This window comes from Dermacentor andersoni, chromosome 2 (assembly GCF_023375885.2).
Source record: "Dermacentor andersoni chromosome 2, qqDerAnde1_hic_scaffold, whole genome shotgun sequence".
NCBI lineage: Eukaryota > Metazoa > Arthropoda > Arachnida > Ixodida > Ixodidae > Dermacentor > Dermacentor andersoni.
Genome location: NC_092815.1, coordinates 202315074 through 202334831, shown reverse-complemented (window position 1 = coordinate 202334831; position 19758 = coordinate 202315074). Strand labels below are relative to the sequence as shown.

Below are 19758 nucleotides of genomic sequence, written 5' to 3'. Positions count from 1 at the left end.
GAGGTCTTTGCCGACTAGCACAAGTTTGGCGTACCTGGGAACTGACGATCTTGTAACCACTTTCAGAAAAGAAAGGGTCGGTTAGGGGACATGTAGATGTATGAACATGAACATGAAAATGGTATCAAATGATAGCTCTCCACGCTGAGAACATGTTGTAATAGTCAGTAACTATAAGTATATGTTGTAATAGTTCTGCGGAAACCTGCAAGGTGAAGAGAAGTAATTAATAAATGGAAAATCAGACATCCACCCATCCGTAGCAAATGTGACAAAGGATATCCATATGGGTTCCTCGAAAGAAAACTCGCAGTTGAAGTAAAATTTGTCCTGTTCCGGGACTCAAACCCAGGACCACCGCCTTTCCAGGGCAACCACTCTACCATCTGAGCTAACCAGGTGGCTAGCAGATGGCAGGGTGAAACAAGTCGAATTTGTCAACAACTGCTAGCTGCCTGGTAAGCTCCGATGGTAGAGCGACTGCCCTGGAAAAGCGGCGGGCCCGGGTTCGAGTCCTGCATAAGGATAAAGTTTTCTTCAACTCCGAGGCTTTTCTTTCGAGGAACCCATATGGGTTTTCTTTGTAGCATTTGCTACGAACGGGTGGATGTCTGATTTTCTCTTAACTAAGTACAGTCGAACCCGACTATATCGAACCCGTTTACATCGAATTATTCTATATATTGAACAATTTCTGGACACGGTATATTTACAATGAGTATATATAGCAAAAATTGTGCTTACATTGAACAAAAATAGCAGCGACTCCCGATATATTGAACGTCAAGCGGCGGAAAAGTGCCCCCAGAAGTTGGCTTTCCCTCGTAGTGGTGGGTAAACCCCCGCGGTGCAGCTCTATTCAACAGCTCTCCAGACCGTGATTGCGCTCCCTCGGACGAGCCGTCGACACCCCCCTGCAAAAAACGGTCCTGGCCCGCCTGCAGCGCTCGCTCAGACAGCCAATCAGAGGCTCTTGTGCCCTCATCATGCAAGATGCCGAAAGTGAGAGATGTCTCGCTGCTTTTCTGGGCTTTCTCCCACAGTGTTGCCATGATGAAGCAGCAGAATTCGCCTTTCGCTCTTGTGTCCTCATCATGCAAGATGCCGAAAGTGAGAGATGTCTCGCTGCTTTTCTGGGCCTTCTCCCACAGTGTTGCCATGATGAAGCAGCAGAATTCGCCTTTCGTCGTGAAGCTTGAAGTCATAAATCGGGTCGAATGCGGTGAGAAGTCGGATGTCTCCGCAGCATGCAAGATTCCGAAGTGCACTTTCAGCACTACCTTGAAGAATAAGGGGAAATGAGGGCTAAAGCGGACAAACTCGCGACCCGGTGCCCATGGCGCTCGACGCGTACACACGGCCGTGTACAGGTGGTTCATCCGAAATTGCTTCAGATGTGCCGGCTTCCGCATGCTCGGTGATGACTGTAAGTTCTGATGAATGCAACGAAGTTGTTGCCGGTGTTGCCGAAGTTTGGAGCGAGCTGTCTAAATTTCTGGAAGCTGTTCATGAATCAACAGTGGACGAGTTTGTGAGTGCAGATGAAGGTGTCGCGACCACGGGGGTGCCCGAAAACGAAGACTACATTGCTGACATCGTACCGACTACAAGTGAAAGTGGGTACAATGAGGAAAGCAACGAGGGACCTTTGCTCACATTCTCCGAAGTGATTGCTGCACTCGCACTAGTCAGGTGCTTCTGCGCGAATGCGGAAGGTTGTGACCTCAGCTGCTCTGACTCTTTAGACAGTGTGGAGAAGCGCGTGCGTCACATGCAGCGAAATTGCCCAAGCAGAAGAAAATGCAGGACTATTTCATGCGAAACCAAGCTAGTTTCATCAATAAAATGATTTTGTAAATGGTAAGGGCTTTTATGACATTGTATTATTTAGCAGGCTTATATCGAATTATGCTCTATATCGAACTGATAGGCGTTTATATGCGAGTTCGATATAGCCGGGTTCGACTGTATATGTTAAAAAAAAATGTTAGTGATAAATACTCATAGAGCATGATATTTTACTAGTAGTGCTATATGCCAAGTACGCACTAATTTGCACATACTTGTGGTATCCTGGATGTTCCTACATGCCCCATACTCTTGCCGTGTACATGAAGTTTGCACACTTTTTGCAGAAAAGATCTTCTTTGTTGACTTCACGCCAGTTTGTCATATCAGGGATGTGGTTATCTTGTACCCACTTCAAGTAAAAAAAAGAAAGCGTCAGCCAAGTGTTGACGCTTAAGTATACAAGGCCAATGTAATTGCACGGGAAATACAATATGAATAAGATGCAAGATGAGTGACTGATGAACACGAAAAAGACAGAATACAGATATATAATTAACATTTAATAATTGAATCACTTGAACCACCATGTACGTCGACCTTGTCTAATATAGAGTCGACACTTGGTTGACCCTTTCTTTTTTATATTCAAGGAGCGCAAGGATGACCTTAGGCTTCAGAGTGTAAAGTAAATAGAGATGTGCTCTTGAATATGAAAAGATCTATGGTTTGTGTGATTTGCTTGTTAAAGCTGTTAAAATGAATTTGGTTAAGCCGAATTCTCACATATAACGAACAACATGGGAACGTTTGTTTTGTTTTCCAAAGGCTCAATGCAAGAAAATCCGCTTAAGACGAACCACCTCAGACGTGCTCTTCGGTTAAGACGAACATTTGGAGTGACTGCTACCGGTCCTGGAGGCTAGGATGCCTCGATGCGCCTCGCCTGGGGGTGTGCGCATCGAGACACTTCGTGAATGTGGGTGACACGCAAGCGTATGGGCGCTGTAGCGCACACGATGCTATTGGCTCTCAGTGCACCTATACACCTATACTATCCACATCGCAGATCGTGCTCAAGACAGGGCTCGCGTGGCCACGCCAACTCAGCATCTGCCAGAGTAGAACGCCCACTTGTAAACATTCACTTAATAACTAAATTAACAAACATGGCGTTACAAACACAGGCAAACATGAACACATCACACTTGACTACCGCAGACTCTCGCTGTAAAAACGATGGCGTGAAGAATCGTGGCAGCAGCAGCGAGCGAAGTGACCTTTGTGCTGTCTTCAACGCAAACTGAGCCGCAAGAACACAGCACAGGCAAAGCTACGAGCCATCGGCCCACCTAGACTGCCCCAAAAGCGGATCGCTCTCAAGATAAATCCCACGCAACCACGTGCGGCCAAAGTACAATGCTCCCTTCTCTCAGTCCCATGCATACGACAGAAGATGGTGCGCATCCCTCCCCCCTTTCCTCCCTTCCTCACGCGAGATTGAGCCGCCGTCGTTCACTCACCGTCGCAGGCTTTTACGTGCACACAGTGTATGGCACGCGAGGGCGATGTTATCACGAGACGAAGCTGGTACATTTGTATTGTAAACAAAACCTGTAGCAACTGCTAGAGGTTTTGTCCATGATGGTTTGCCTTGTTTCTCCTTTTTCTATTACATTTTCTATTAATTCAGCTAAAAAAATGCTTTTTAGGTCATTTACCGTATTGAATTAAGATATTTGGATGCCAATTATTCTTCTGCTAAGATGAACAAATTTTCATGGTCCCTTCGAGTTCATCTTAAAGGGAGTCTACTGTATTGCAAATACAGAACGTGACAGAGACAAGGGCAAGTGCTTTGGTTTGTCTGCACAGTCAATGTATGTCATGCCCAGGCATTGTGCCATTTTTCTTTCCGCATTACGCCACTGCACCAAATCCTCTTGCATCATCACTCAGATACTGCAATCAGTTTTGGTGGTGCAATGAATCCTTCATACAACTAAGTCTGTAAAATAAGAACTTTGTTTTATGGTGAAGTCCACTTATATGGCGATACCACATATAGCTCTACAGTGGACTCTCTTTAAACAGAGCTTAAAGGGTCTGGGAAATTGGTTTTGTTTATCGGGAGTTCTATTTATTGAGAGACAAAGCTGAAGGGTCTGGGAAATTGGATTTGTTTATCAGTTCTATTTATTGAGAGACAAAGCTGAAGGCTCTGGGAAATTGGTTTTGTTTATCAGGAGTTCTATTTATTGAGAGACAAAGCTGAATACAATTCCATAAATACAGAACCAACCAACCATGAGGATGTTCAGTTTAAGAGGCAGTTCCGTTTAAGCAATTTCTGTATATTGAGATTCCACTGTATATCAGTTGTAACGATAAGCAGACGTAAGAGTGTCAAGTTATACATTAGGGCTATGAGAAAAAAACCCATTTATGATGATGCTTTATCACGATCAAAATTTTGCCTTCTGGACGGCATATTTCACGCAGAATAATTGCAAAATTTGCATTCCTAAGTTCCCCTTAAATGAACGATGCCGAGATGGGGTGATACATTTGCCTACGCACATTCATTTCTGCCGCTACAAACTGCCCAGCACGTTCTGCCCACATGCCACAAGATGGCGCTAGCTGCCTTACGTTGCCCACGATTGAGCTACGCATGATGAGAGGGGAAAAAAGAAAAGAAAAGCGTGAAGCGAAGCAGGACCTGTCCTTTGCCCCTTCTCAGCGAGCACGGAAGCAGCAGCGGACAGCCCAGTGGATAGAAGACGGCGCCGACAAAGCGCAATGTTGTATCGCTTGAGACGAGGCTGCAAATTTTGCAAAGCCCAAAGTGTGAGCTCACACCAGAGTGCCACGATCATGACGGCTGCAACTAAGGGCCATACAGATCAACGGAAAAGGCGGGCTTTGTGTGCCTGGGCAAAACCCCTGGAATCAACACGGTGGAAGCCGCTGACATTACCAAGCTTGACATTGCATACTGTATCACAATCATTACATATCACATGACATTGCCTTTGACGCTTTACCGTAGTTATGTGCATCTATCTCCCTTTTTGTTTTGTTGTCGTGGTGTTATTGGTGCCTGGAATTGGTAAATAACACTGGTGAGAAGGGTATATCTACCTGCAAGTTTTCTGGTGATAAATGTTGCTGCTGCTGCTGGCTTAGCCAGTTGTTGTGCACAAGAACCAAATAATTGCTCACATTGCCCACCTCCAGCTTGGCCAAGGTAATGCTGCTTAGACGAGTGTGTGAGCTTTGTCTTTACCTGCGCATTTACCAAAGGTCCCCTGTAAGCTGGCAGGTTGGAGGCATTACGCAATGTTTGCTCCCTGCCTGCGGCCGTGTGTGCAGTACAACGTGATCCCGCGGGCGGTGCTGTCCCTGAAGGTGCTGGCGGAACTGCCCATCATCGTGGTGCTCATGTACCAGCTCTACAAGCAGAGCGTGCACGACGATGTGGCCGAGTTCATTCCGCTCATCCTCAACACCATCACCCTGCAGCCCCTGCCCCAGCACAGGTGTGGCTTCCTCTTGCCTGCTATTGGGAAGTGGTAGTCGCACGTTTGGCTGTGCACCATGCTTTGTGGCATAACCCAAGCTGTCAGGATTGACGCTAGCTGGTCCGCCACTGGTTTCGAAGTCGCTCTGCTTGACTGAAAACATTGCAGAGGAAATGGGGACGCATTAAGGATAGTAGGCGACAGGAACACTACTGAGCTTAATAACTTAGAGGTGTGGATTTCTTCACCATGACTGAAGATGTAAATGACTTCACCACGGCATGATTATGTTATCGAAGCATCATGATCGTATGTAATGAGAAAGCTTTGTTCATGTGTAAGAATGCAGCCACATGTGTGACACAGTCTGCTGTAACTATCATAATGTTTTAATTCTGCTAACTTGCGTTTAGTGGCATAGCTGTTTGATTTCATACTGCAAATTGTCATTCTTTCTATGCGAAATTTGTATGCGCTCAGGAAAATTTTCCCAATAAAGCTTTATTAAGTGTCAAGTGCTGTTTTGGTGAGTCGCAACTTGGAAGCTAAATTTTTAAGCAGCTCAGGAAATGATGCAGTGTTGTGTTCTTTGAGTTTTCACGCCTGTCTAAATGTTATTTTCATGCAACACATGATCTAAATGTGTAAATTCTGCTTGTGCTGTAACAGATGGTGAACACACTCTGTGTGTGCCCTCAGCAAGCCTTTGTTGCTTTTCCAGCCACCTCAGTTTTTTTTTATACTAAAACTTGAATGTGTAAGCAATGCAAACCTTGCACCTAAATAGGGTTAAGAGACCTGTCCTATCTGCCGTACATTGCATGCTCTTGTTTGTGCCTGTGCAGAGTGGGGCCTCGCACCAGCTGCATTTGTTGTACGTAGTTTGGGTGTGAAGGGTTGACTCCTCTCATGATTGCAGGATGAACCCAGCCTTCAACCGTGAGGTGTTTGTGGACTTCATGGCCGCCCAGATCAAGACGCTCTCGTTCCTGGCGTACATTGTAAAGATCTACCAGGTGGGAATACCTGGGATGGAACCCCCAAAGATGACTCTGCACGAAATCTTCAGCATTGGCGAGGCACGTACAGAAATGAGGCACGAGTAAGGTGCAAGGCCATCGACAGTTCCATCTGTTCCTGAAGCGCAGTAACGCCGCAAGGTGAAGTCGCAGTCAGTGAAACAGGTCAGAGAGAGAAAGGAAGCAGCCATGCAAGCAAATGGGGGTGGGGTCTACAGTACTTCTTCTTTCATCATTCATTTGATCTGCGACTGCTATTTCACCTGTTCTGTTGAGAAAAGCAGCTGCTGGGCTTGCCACACATATCCAGCCTGCCTTGCAAGCATTGCAGTAGTCTGCTTAGGCCAGAAAAAGCCAGAAAAGCTTGGCTTTCAAGTAAAGTAGGTTTGCTACCAGTAATTGCACACCAATTTTCATGAGATCTCTCCATGCCCCTTCTGTCATAGTGTGCCTCCATGTGCAAACACACAGGTTTTCCGTTTGTTTGGGACAGGAACAATTCTACAAATAAACAAATTTTGGCACTTGTGGCACTTGAGCATCAGTGGGAGTTTTTCGTCCTGCAACATGGTGTCTTAAGTTTTTTAGTGATGCACGCATTCGGCTCAAATAAGGACCTTGTTATTTTCGGGAAGCGACGGGACTTTGTTGAGGATACAAATGTGAGTTTAGGTGTGGCGTGTCTCATTGCAGACAGAGGTTTGAAACCATGAGAACAGTGAAAAATTTTGATTAGACCATCCAGCGTGGCTGTGTAATCTGGAGTGAATACACCCACTGGCATTTTTCAAACATGCATATATATGCATTGGAATAAATATTTTTTTTTCAGTCATGGTTTCCAAATTCTTGCTTGTGGTTGCACCTATTGAGGGGGTTCTTGAATGCCTCCTTTCCCCCCTTTTTTAGAAGTGCTTGTATCCTTGTTGCATACATGCATTAAAGAATGGAAAGCATCCATTCATGCCTGAAGGGGCTGGAGAGCTGGGGCTGGCAGCGCCAATGTGTGGCAAGCTCAGGTGCTTGCTGAGTATCAACCACATGCTCTTGCTTTTGCATGCTTTGTGTTGCATGTTAATCAAACCACGAGTGTGCCAGTCGCATGCATTTTGCTGTGTAGCGCAAAGCCAGTAGAGATGCATGGTACCCCGATGATTGCCTTGGGCTTTGGTGCATGGGGAATGTTTATGTACTATCACATGCTGCATCTCGAAGGCCAACTGCAACAAAACTTTGTACTGTGCAAGTCTCGGATAGCATAGATATAGGGCAGGCCTCAGTGTAGAATTTTACGTTTGCACTTCAAGATGATGTGTCAAGAGAAGGTTTCAAGAAGAGATAGTTTTAATACCGAAAATAAAATTGAAACCTGGAACGTTGGTAATCAACAGGGTGGCTGGGCATTGCCTCTGAAATAGGGTGAGATCGTTGGCAGTCTGAAAAATCTCGGAGGGTATGTTTTAGAATAAGCATTTTACAATGACCACTAGGTGAATTAATTGTTGGGCTAGTTGGTCTTGTATAGCTGAACAAGTAAATTAGCGCTGTGAAAGACACGGACACAAGAGAGGGAGACAAAGACACGCACTTGTCTTTGTGTTCCTTTCTTGTGTCTGTCTCTTTTATAGCACTAATTTACCTGTGCAGCACCACCAGGTGCTCGTGTAATCTTAAAGTTGCTACTTACCGTATTTACTCTAACGTTATTGCAATTGTAACATTGTAATGTTCAAGGAATCAATTTAGAAACAAGTTCTCTTCACTCGTCGTCATCTGAGTAGGAAGAAGAGCTTTCCTTGAACTGTATTCTCAAGCGATCATTTGGGACGTAATATCACTATCATAAAATTTCAAACGGCTCGGCACCTAGTGCGTCCGCGACAGTGTTTTTAGCGCAGCGCCAAGCTTGCTATTTCGACACAGTCTCAAGAGTGCTGTCGGAGGGTTTGGTGCCGAGACAGGCTGAGTCTCGCAAGAGTGAAACTATCTCTGAAAGGGATCGCCCGAGAATATGTGCTCCTTGTTGCTATCCATGCTCATTTGAAATTGAGCGCTTCTTAAAAGACAGCACAACCATTTCATTCGGGAGGCAGTATCAGGGCCACTATCTTGCATGCATTCGAAAAGCCGACGTTCGGTTTCACCTCACACGATTGGCCTAGGCCGCGATATCGGCACGGCCTGGACAATCGCGTCAGACGAAACCGATCGTCGGCTATTCGAATGTGTACAAGATAGCGGCCCAGGCCATGTTGAGGTCTGCAAAAGGCCTTGCATTTAAAGAGGGCTTGCTGCTGGCCCTGCCATCTCAACGTTGAGCTGTAGCGGAGTTTCCCTGCTCCTTGGTGATGAAAATTGTTTGTCTCTTGAAGGGGATGTCATACCGAATACACTGTGTTGCCATAACGTCACGAATGAATGAAGTCAAAGCGTGAATAGCCACAGGGTTCTGTAGCACCATAACCATACGACCACTCATAAGCATAGCGAAAATGGCGTCAATTCGCTTGTGACAACAAATAAGTTTTCACTTGGGTTTTGTATATAGATTGGATTGATATGTAAAGATAGAGGTTGCCAACATAACGATAAAACCCACGGGATTTTGAATATCTTTTTAAAACTGGTCTAGTTTGCCATCATTTGAACGGAATACGAGGGTTGACTTCAAGCAATGAAAATCGTAGAAATAAAAACCCATTACAACCCATTACAATTGAGCAAATAAGATAATTACTACAAATTAAAAATAAAGAATACTAGCCCTGCGGCTATGCCAAGGCTGCTTCAGAGGTCTATACTGTTTATTTATAGCAACTTAACCAAAGTGACATTGCGTTGCAGTTAGCCTTTGTGTAACCTGCTGTCTTGTGCTGCTTCTTCACTTATGTGGCTGCATTTGTCTACTGCACAATATCAGTGCTCCCACAAAGGGCAGAATTTATTTTCCTGAAGCTTATACTTTTCTTGCTTGTACAGCACGCTGCTCTCTCCGTCAATTTTACACTCTGTTTTCACTGCACTGTTGTGGGGTCTCCCGCACAAGGTCTTCTGTCGCTGTGGAGTGAAAATGTGTAGCCTGCTTTAGCACTGTCGGTCGTGGTACTTTCAGTCGTCTTTGTCGTTGACGTGCTATAAAAGCTTTGTCAACTGCTTCTTTACCTTCTGTGGAGTGCACGCCTTCACTTACCGTTCTTCTTCTCCACTCCACAATACCAGCAAGGCATCCAATTTTTATCCTCTCCTTTTCGTCTGTTGAATGTTAGTGTATCCTTTAAATATTTTCCTGACTTGTGAACTAAATGCTACACTTATATATCCCACCACTGTCCATAAACAAGGAGCTATGTGTACATACGGGGCTCGCCATTATATTCCCATTTGTCGTTTTTATTGAGTGTCACATTTGAAAATGAGTCACCTGGATTTAATAATTACACTACCTTGCTAGCCCTAGAGACCGCATGGAAGACCATGTGCTGAAAATGGTCAAATTTTTTTTGCTGCTGTACACTGTAAAATAATTTACACCCCTAAGGGTTTTTTTGAGTGTCTATAACTAACCCCCTAGCACCCTAGAAAAAGCTGGGTTTTATAGGCAATTACACCCTTATGATGGTTATTCTATATTCCAATAACACCCTATCCCTTGAGGGTGTTTTGAAGAACATGTTACCCTTCGACCCATGGGGTGTAAGGGTGTGATCAGGAATATATTACCCCTTCACCTATCGGGTGTAATAAGCAATATAATAGCCCTTGCTATAAGGGCGTTGAAGTATGGCATGTTGAAGCGGGTACACATGCACTTCATTGTATGTTTCGTAAGTCTACAGTCACGCTAGCACACAAAAATGTTATGTACGGTGTGCATACAATACGTAATGTGTTTCCAAATGCATGGCATAGCAACTTTGAGAGAAAACACATAATCACGTGTGAGTGTTCTGCGTGAAATGGTCCCATTTACCACAGATACAGGAAGAGTGACTGCATGGAGGGTCGTTTATTCTAGCCACCTGTACAATATTTATAGCTTGCACTATGCCTTGTATGTGGTGACAAGTCTTGTGGTCGTTCTACACTGAAGAACAGTCTTATTCAAACCAATGTTCCAGGGCACAGGCGAGGCTGGTGATGCCTTTGTGTAGCTCCATTCCAATGTCCTATGGCGAGCCATCATAGATGAAGCCATTTCTTCACTGGTCGCTGTAGCCATCTGCTTGTTTTCTACCTGCAAAATGATTTGTTGCAATTTAATGTCAGGAAAAGTACACGAAACATGACAAGCAGCGCTTCCCTGCATCATTCACTTTAATATTTCAAGATCACATGAAAACCAGGATAAAGAAAACAAGCACAGATAGTGCTTACTTCCAAGAAATCGTTATTTCGAAAGAATAAGGCATTTATTCTGCCACATCATGAATGTAGGAGAGACAGGCTACACAATTATATGAGGGCAATTCAGAAATATTGCCTCCGAGCCCACTGCTTTGCCAATATTACTGCAAACATTTTGAACTCTTTATCATTGATGCACTTATGTTTATGCTATCGAATGTCGCCTCACCTTCTCGTTCCAGAGTAATCGAGCAATTCATGGCATCGAGTGGTGACGTCCAGTTGAAACAGCAGGCTGTAATTGAATTTCTGACTGTGGAAGGTTGTGCGCATATCAACATTCATCGCCATCTGACTGCAGTTTATGGGGATGCCTGTGTTGACGTCAGCACTGTGCAGAGGTGGGCAAGGACTGTGAAAGACCAAAATCCTGCCGCATCAAATCTCCAGAATCAGCACCGAAATGGATGGCCCACAATGGCTTCTGATGAGGGTCATGAACATCAGGCAGATAAGTTGACTCGGGGCAATCACAGGATCAAGCAACACCAGATTGCAACAACACTCGCCATTTCCATTGGCTCAGTGAACCACATCATTAAAGACCTGCGTTACAAGAAGGCTTCCGCTTGTTGGGTGCCATGGCAACTGACGACTGAAATGAAAAAGTTTAAGCACAGCCAACAAGTTCAAATCTTCTTGTAACCCAGGAGGTTCTTAATTATGTAGTTCGCTGAACCAATGGAAATGGCGAGTGTTGTTGCAATCTGGTGTTGCTTGATCTTGCGATTGACTCGATTCAACTCGTCTGCCTGATGATGATCCTCATCAGAAACCGTTGTGGGCTGTCCAGTTCGGTGCTGATCCTGGATGTTTGATGCGGCTGGATTTTTGATGTTTCACAGTCCTTGCCCACCTCCGCACAATGCTGACTTCAACACAGGCATCCCCGTAAACTGCTTTCAGACGGCAATGAATGTTGAAGGGCGTAGAACCTTCCGCAGTGAGAAATTCAATTACAGCCCGCTGTTTCAAACGGACATCACCACTGGATGTCATGCACTGATCGATTACTTTGGAACGCGAATAGATAGGAAGATGGGGCAAGTGACATTGTATAGCTTAAACATCAGTGCATTAATGATAAAGAGCCAAAATATTTGCAGTACTACAGTTTGCAGTAGCGTGTTTGGAGGCATTACTTCCTTAACCGCCCTCAAGCTACAGCAATAACACTGGGCAGTTTGTTTTCGTGTGTGACATCTGACCCAAAACTACCATTTAGAATGTGCACAAATAAAGGTGCTCGTGTTGAGCCCAATAAATTGCTTACAAATATATCAATCCTTTCTTATGCAATAAGTTTACAATGAGAAGCCACATCATCTCACTGCAACTTTTCGCTACAAGCAAGTTATATTGAAAATAAGGTGCAACCATATGCTTCGCTATGCATTGCAGGGTAACCATCAAGAGGTACTTTGACATTAATGCCTTGTTCCCAAAACCAATAGCTTAAATGCCAACCATTATTTCACAGGAGGTGGTGGCCACAAGGCAAAAACAAATTCGCAAAGTTTACATGCCAAAACACTGACCTTACACTCATCGGTTAATATAACACAAGGCATTGTTGTTTTGCCTGCCTCCTCAGGAATATACATTGTTAATAGGAGTAGAAATCACCATTTTCACAGAAGCTTGCTCCTTTAACAAGAGGCACAAACAATGCTGTTCTTCAGATTTCCCAGGCAAACAATGCAAGCATCACTATACTAAGCATCACTAAGCTGACCTTTATTTTTTTCTTAATCTCTGACCTACACAGTGGCTGCTAACAGCCCCTCTGTCAGAACTATTCGGCATCTCTACTACAAAGAAGCCTTACCTACACCTTCTGACATCATCATAGCCATCTCCACTAAGCAAGCACATAATCCTGCTGGTATTTTTATTGCAGAGGTTTTTCACTAATGATCTTCCAAGCAAGAACACTTTAGCATCTCATCATTTAGATGCTTTTAACTGGAACAACAGTGAATCCAAACTTAACAGAACTTTAGCTATTTTAATCAAAGCACAGTTAAAGCCTTTCATGTATCAAGTTTGTCATCTGCTTTCACTTGATCTTGCTGGTTATGAGTTACACTGAGATCAAACATTCTAATGGCCAACATCTTTCATCTGTGAAGCGCAGAAAACATTAGTGCACTTGTCAGTGTTGTTACGGCATTCTTAAATGTGATGATTAGGCTGCTGGCTGTTTAGCACTGTAGTAGCATTGTACAGGGTGATCATTTTTAAGTTTTATGGAATTTTACAAAATGTCCTGTGGCAGATGGCATAATTCTTGTCCTTGAGCTAGATTATTTGAAGAGGTGGACATTACTAGCATGAGAAATCGAAACACATGTTCAACTAAACAAAAAAAAATCACTAACTTCGTAACTAATTATTTTACTGCACATATTGCAATTTATGAATTGTAGCTAATGAGCTTGGAAGACATATGCAGTTGAACTTCCAGGCTGACACCAGTTTAGGAATATATTCCTGATAAAGACCAATACACAAGGGTGTTCCAGTTACTTTTGTGCATCAGTGCATTTCTACGGCAAGTTTGATGGTGCATATCTCCAAACTGCCGTCATTCTGGAAATCAATTCCAAGTGGATACACCTTGTAATCTCACTGGCTATGATTCGTAAATTACAACATGTGCCTCATATATGTGGTGGCACTGGCAAACACTCCCAGGGTTCTACTAGGAAACATAAATACCTAAGAAAGTGGATGGGGAAACGGCGCCCACGGTAGCTCAATTGGTAAAGCGTCGCATGCGTAATGCGAAGACGTGGGTTCGTTCCCCACCTGTGGCACATTGTTTTTTCATCCACTTTCCTTTCCATCAATTTATCATTTCGTTATTTCATTTATTAATCAAAAGTAATTTACCCTAACTTGTCCTTGGTGTCAGTGTTTGCTGGCTGCTTAGGATGTGATTAATAAACATCGGGTTCCTCGGTTAAGCCCCTTTATTTTCGTTTATATGAGCCATAAAGTAATTCATTCGAAAGATAATGAATAAATTTTTGTTAATTAGTTTAATATGTTTCGATTTCTCAGGCAAGATATACCTGCCTGTTGGAATATTCCTGCTCAAGGACTAGAATTATGCTATATGCAACAGGGCTATATTTAAAAATTTCACAAAACTGAAAATCATCACCCTATATAAAGACCGTGTGAATTTAAAAACAAGCTTCAGTGAACCTTACTGAATCAGCAAATGGCCAGTGTAACTAGCCTGATCATCCTGGAAATCTTTTGTAGCTTATAAGCATAGTTTTTAAATTCCATATATAGGAGTGCAAATTTTTCTTGAAGTCAGCTTTTTCTTTTTAACAGCTAGCATCCCTGCCAGTTTGCTCAAACATAATGTTGCATGACTTCAACAGTACTGCACAATCATACCTTTTTCTGCTCACAGTGTCTAGTGATGTGTCTTTAGCAGCTGAGATAATTAATGCCCATGCAGATAGACATTAGAAAACAGTGCGATAACTGCCAAGAAAATGCGATCATGCGTTTTGTTTACAAAAGAGCATGTGCTCAACCTTCTGCAGGTTTGTTCTCCATGTCAGGCTAGTACGGAACTTGCACAAGAAGCACCTTTTGCATTTTGCATCCATGAAGATATCTTATATGGTTATGGTGGTGTCGAAACATGACATCAACCATAAGACTTTAAACTATTTTATGAAACAGTTATTTGTACAAAGATAGGAAAGGCGCCAATTTTGAATTTATCACATTTGGTTTAGAGTACCATAGTATAAATGGCTCAACTGGCACAGGTACGCAAACGGGCTAGTTGGTATTGGTCGATGACGTTAGACAATGTGAACTCGACAAAGGATGGAGAAATAGGCGATAGCATTTGTTCCATTTCTCGCCACTTTTGACGTCCTTTGTACAAGTCTGCACTGTCGAACATCATGGATCAACTAGTACAGCCTGAAAAAAATATGTCATGAAAGAAAACTTGGCTTTCAACTTCGACAATTCTGCCTGTTAGGTATTATGGTTTCTTTAGAACTTATTTCTTTGTACAAAGTCAGACCCATCAAGTAAAGCTTACTGAGAAAGAAATGAACAACATCAACACCACTCGAGGCACATGCATCAAAGGAGTCAGAGCATCGTATACATTACCTTTAAGTGCAAGAGTATTCTTTTTCTTAAGCAAACTGCATTTCTAGTATCTTAAAAGCCTATATATTTATTTGCCACAGTTATGGGAAAATCACAACATGGAAAAATATGTGTTGATGCAATTTCAACTGTTATGTACAACAACAAAAGGTAAAGCACAGGTAGTCTCACTGCTCCTCTGTCTAAATGACATTCAGTTTCATTTGTCGTGTCCACTCCTATCCTGATGGCAGTAGAAACAGGAAGACAGCAGCGTGGTTCAGAAACTAGACGAAGGAGTTGATATCCTAGCTGACATAAAGAGTAAACAAGGGAGCTAGCTGGTCAGGCCATGTAGTGCAGACTTGAGACATCATTAACTAGCGCGAAAAAGACAACGGACGACAGCTAGAAGCACACAGGACAGAACTCTAGGCTTCAACTGAAATTTTGGCTACACAGAAACATAGGATTCAGGGGATGCGACTATGACGCATGGAAGCAACATTCATCCTTCCTTTTCCCGGCCTGACACAGGAGGTATCGGAGCAAATCGATGGACAGGTTCATTTTGAGATACGAACATTCTTTTTTGGCAAGAGCCAAGGAAGGGGTGCTTACACACCTATCACCCGCTTTTTGATGCAAAGTGCTTCGAATATTTTCATGTCGACCTGCCTCTAGAGCCGCCTGGGCAGATGAGTGCTGTGAAACTTCTCAGTGCATGAGCACCTACAGCAATGATTGGCCGGATGGCCACCAGCCACTGACAACTGCCCTATCTTTGTTCCCCCAAGTGGTCGTTTAAACACCGACCTGTTTGGCTTGAGGAAACACAGGGCAGCCTTAGTGGCTGGTGGCCACATGGCCAATCATCGCCATACGTGCTCATGCACCGAGCAGTTTCAAAGCAATCGTGTGCTCAGGCAGCTCCAGAATCAGGTACATAGGGAAATATACAAACCACTTTGCATCAAAAAAGCGGGGAATAGGTGTGTAAGCACCCGTCTCTGGCTCTTACCAAGAAAGTTCGTAAGTGAAATTAACCTGTTCATCAATTTGTTCCGATAGCTCCTATGTTGTTTCTGTCTGTCGAAATTCTGTGTAGCAAAAATTTCAGTTAAAGTCTAGAGTTCTGTCTTATGCGCTTCTTGATGTTGTCTTTGTCACGCTAGTTATTGATGTCTCAAGTCTGCAATGAGCACCAACTAGCCCAAGTGCCTTCTTCAACCATGTAATGCATAGGGCAGATAACCGGTGGCACATTCAAGTTACAGAATGGATGCCAAGGGAAGAGAAGGGTAGTCAAGGATGGTAGAGAAGTAGACTATCATGAAGTCAGAAAATTTCCAGGCTTCACTTTGAATCAGCTAGCGCAAGACAGAGGTAATTGGAGCTCACTGGGAGAGGTCTTCGTCCTCTGGTGGGAAAAAATATGTAGGCAAATTGTGATGAAAAAAGTACACCTGTCGGCTCAGACGTCTTCACTGTCTTTTCAGCAACGTGTAGGCCCAAGACAGCCAGTCGGTTCCCATGCAATTGCTTCATGCTGACTGTAACTGCATGGGCACAAGAAAACAACCCACCATTAATGCCACCCGAGATTGACCACTGAATAAAAGAACCTCTCAAAACTGCAAATACAATTAAGCATTTACCAGCTTAATACATACATACATAAAGGCCAAGAATAGTTACAATAACCATACGCTTTATAACTAGACATTAAAATAAGGTAGTGAAACGTACAATAACCGTGGGACGTTCAGTGCAATTCATTTCAAAATATTGTTGACCACTGACATGACGCCTTAGGCAGGGTTCAGTCACACAACAAGAAAACATAAACAGTAGTAGTAATAAGCATGCCTGCATGAAACCAAGACAAGAGTTCAAGGACGAGAAAAAAATTGGCTTCCTCAGAGCACTTATTTATACAAAAAGATAAATTTATAAACAAATAGCGCAACCACGCGTTCATCTGCAACAGCACGAGAGCTTCTAGAACAAACGAGCCCAACTTAAAACGTAGGATAAGTACATAGCCGGGATGGTCGTGGTTCTTTTGTTTTGCATTAGTTCTAGTCATGAAAGCACAAGCATTGCATTGCAAGCTACCTGCGCCATTACCTATCACGTGACCTCCGACAAAAAAACAAAAAATAATACAATTGAGTACAAGTACATAAGCGACATTTAATACGGTTGTCACACTGCACACTTTTGGACGCGATCGATCCTGACTGGAATCGAATTTCTGGGCGCGTTTGGCTTCGTTGCACAATCTGCGGACGGGAGCCAATCGCGGTCGAAAAGTTCCATCCAGAGCGGGCTTGATCGTGATCGAAAGTGGCCCTGTGACACCGGTATAAGTCTGCGCCCATCTTTGGTAACAGAATGAACCAATTAGTCAAACCATAGTATTATTTACCTGCCTGCGCCGAATACTGACGCGTAGCAGTGCTTAATTCTCTACAACTCTAGTTGAGGACACGTGAACAATGAAACATTCGATTTTTTTTTCTTTTTCACATTCGGTGCCCGTAGGCTACGCCTGGAGTACAGATACTACACTCGCATCCAACACACCCTGTGCTGTCCTTTAAAGGAATTACGCGAAAATTACAACCACAATGACGCACCATAAAAACGCGATGCTGAACGTGACTACGTACGTACGTACCCTTTATATGAGCAGTCCATGCGCCTTGCAAAAGGCCCTCCGTTTGAAGGCGGAGCGCTGTCACGATGTGTACTCTGGGCACGCCGTTTCGTTTACGTAGTGGATGGACCATGTTGACAATGCATTCCGCCGAAAAACAAAACGTCCACTTCATCACTCTTCAGGCCGAATGGAAGATGTTTTCTCCTTCGCCACGAATGACGGCCGTCGTAGGCATAGTAAACACACTGTCACAAAGGAACACCGATGTCGTAGGCCGCTGCTGCCTTTCTTTCTCACGCATAATCGCGTCGCCATCACTCCGGACGCTCACTTCGCGTCGATGAGCGCAAAAGTACACGAAAACAACGAGGTGGTACAACCTAAACGCTGCAAAAGACAATCTAATTACTCACAACTTCAAGAATGTCACGGAGAACACACCATAACACACATGCACCCGGCGGCCCGCTGCGAGACGCAGGAAATGACGTATCGGCGATAGCGGCGACACCCGTCGGGGGAAGTTATTTCAATTTCGGTTTCGTTTTCAAGGCATAAATACAAATATTTTTTAAACTACATGTGTATATTACTTTCCAAGCTATTTATTTTACGCTACCTCTAAGCCATTTTCTGTGTTTACGGGCAGCTTCAGTGGAAATTTATTCGCAGAAACATTGGCTGATTTTAAATCAAATGGAATGGTAAAGGTGGGCTGGTAACTGCGTGTAAGTGAATTCATTTTCTATATATATATATATATATATATATATATATATACATATATTGCTTGGACGTTCATTTGTAAAGAGACGTGGTCCTTCCTGATTGTATAATATGCAGAGGTATTTGCGAGTCTGTCTTTTTATTTATGCACAAAGAAAGAGAGAGAGAGAGACAAAAAAAGCTTTAATTGGCATTTTTAAGAAGTTCACAATGCTCATATTTCTTAACTGGTGTGCTCACGCAAATTCTAAATAGCTTGGGCGAACGACAGATGTAGAAGCACTTGCTTAATAGCTTTATAAACGTATAGGCGATACCACGAAATTTCATATGTGCAGAATTGCACGAAAACCTCAAGTTTGCAAGTACGAAAAGTCTTTATTTGCGTGGTGTCGTGAATGTGCAACCGAAGCGAATCCAGTTCTCGTTTTTTTTTTTTTTTTTTTTAAGAGCGGGTGAGCGAGTGGGGCCGATGACCGCTCAAACGAAAGAACAAATATAACAACGGGAGACGGGCGAGTCTCGCGCAGGTCTGCATGTGTCAAGACATCGCGAACGTAATTGGCAGGTGGGCAACTGCGCGCACACTTGAAAAATGCCTCGCCACTGTTCCGTGAACAAAGATGGGTCTGCAAATGCCCCGCCAATTTCTGGAATCTCGTTATATCTACAATGATTGGCTTAATGTCCTATTCATGCATGCAATAATACTGTCTCCAATTTGGGAGGGGAAATATTTGAGTAAATAGCGCTGTTAGTCGGTGTTGTAAATACTGTATGCATCGCAAGTTGTACGTTGGTTCTCTATACTTTCTCATATTATTCTCCCTTTCTTTTTGAGCACTCCGTTCTGGCAGCTGTTTGTAAGCCAGTAGAAATTTCCTTTACTATACAACTACAAACTTAATAGTTTTTTTTTTGTACAGCCAGCTTCGTAAATTGACGCAGACGCGAAGCCATGAGCGTTTTGCACGGCTCTTTCTGCAGATGCTGCTTGAGCAAAGCATTGTGGTGGGTGAGAAGGCTCAAGTTTGCAAACGAACCTACCTTGTTTATAAACGTGAGAGAAGTAGAACGAATTGAGGTTATTGATTCGGCGAAAAAAGGTCAGGTGGGGTCAAAGCTTCCCGAATTGGCGTATCTTTTTTCCGCGTATGGTTCGTCGCGCCCTTTTCTGCCTGTTTTGTCGTGCTTGAAAGAAACCTAGACGACCGCACTGCATTGGAGCAATTGTGGCGCGTCCAGCTGCATGCTGTCACGTGGTCTATTCATTTTGCTGGATTCCTGGCGTCCCAAAAGCAAGAGCTGCACTAGTTCTGCCTTACTGAAAACATTTTGAACGTTTTTCTTTTGGTTAAATATTCAATACTAGAAAAAGTAGCAACAGCAACAGGTTTTTCGCAGGACATATTTAAAATAGTTCATCAAAACAGACAGTGAAACGGAGGGGGACTCTCTTCAGGAGTTTTGTCGGCATTGAAAGCCCGACATGTCTCGG

General features: G+C 43.5%; 1 protein-coding gene, 1 long non-coding RNA gene and 1 other non-coding gene across 9 annotated transcripts in view; 2 read left to right on the top strand and 1 right to left on the bottom strand.

The window, feature by feature from the left end:
• Positions 1-19758, top strand: part of Nipped-A (Transcription-associated protein Nipped-A) — a 361163-nt gene that overhangs the window by 55694 nt on the left and 285711 nt on the right. For all 7 annotated transcript variants that reach the window (XM_055075904.1, XM_055075900.1, XM_055075899.1 and 4 more), the window contains 2 exons: positions 5164-5330; positions 6232-6328. In XM_055075904.1, coding sequence (XP_054931879.1) covers positions 5164-5330; positions 6232-6328 — 264 coding nt within the window. The remainder of the gene's footprint in view (positions 1-5163; positions 5331-6231; positions 6329-19758) is intronic.
• Positions 10327-18010, bottom strand: LOC129387172 (uncharacterized). Its single transcript, XR_008614459.2, has 3 exons — positions 17553-18010; positions 16336-16428; positions 10327-10565 (listed from the first exon to the last, which is right to left on the bottom strand). It is a non-coding gene; the product is annotated as an uncharacterized lncRNA (long non-coding RNA).
• TRNAT-CGU (transfer RNA threonine (anticodon CGU)) lies at positions 13482-13554 on the top strand. Its single transcript has one exon. It is a non-coding gene; the product is annotated as a tRNA-Thr (tRNA).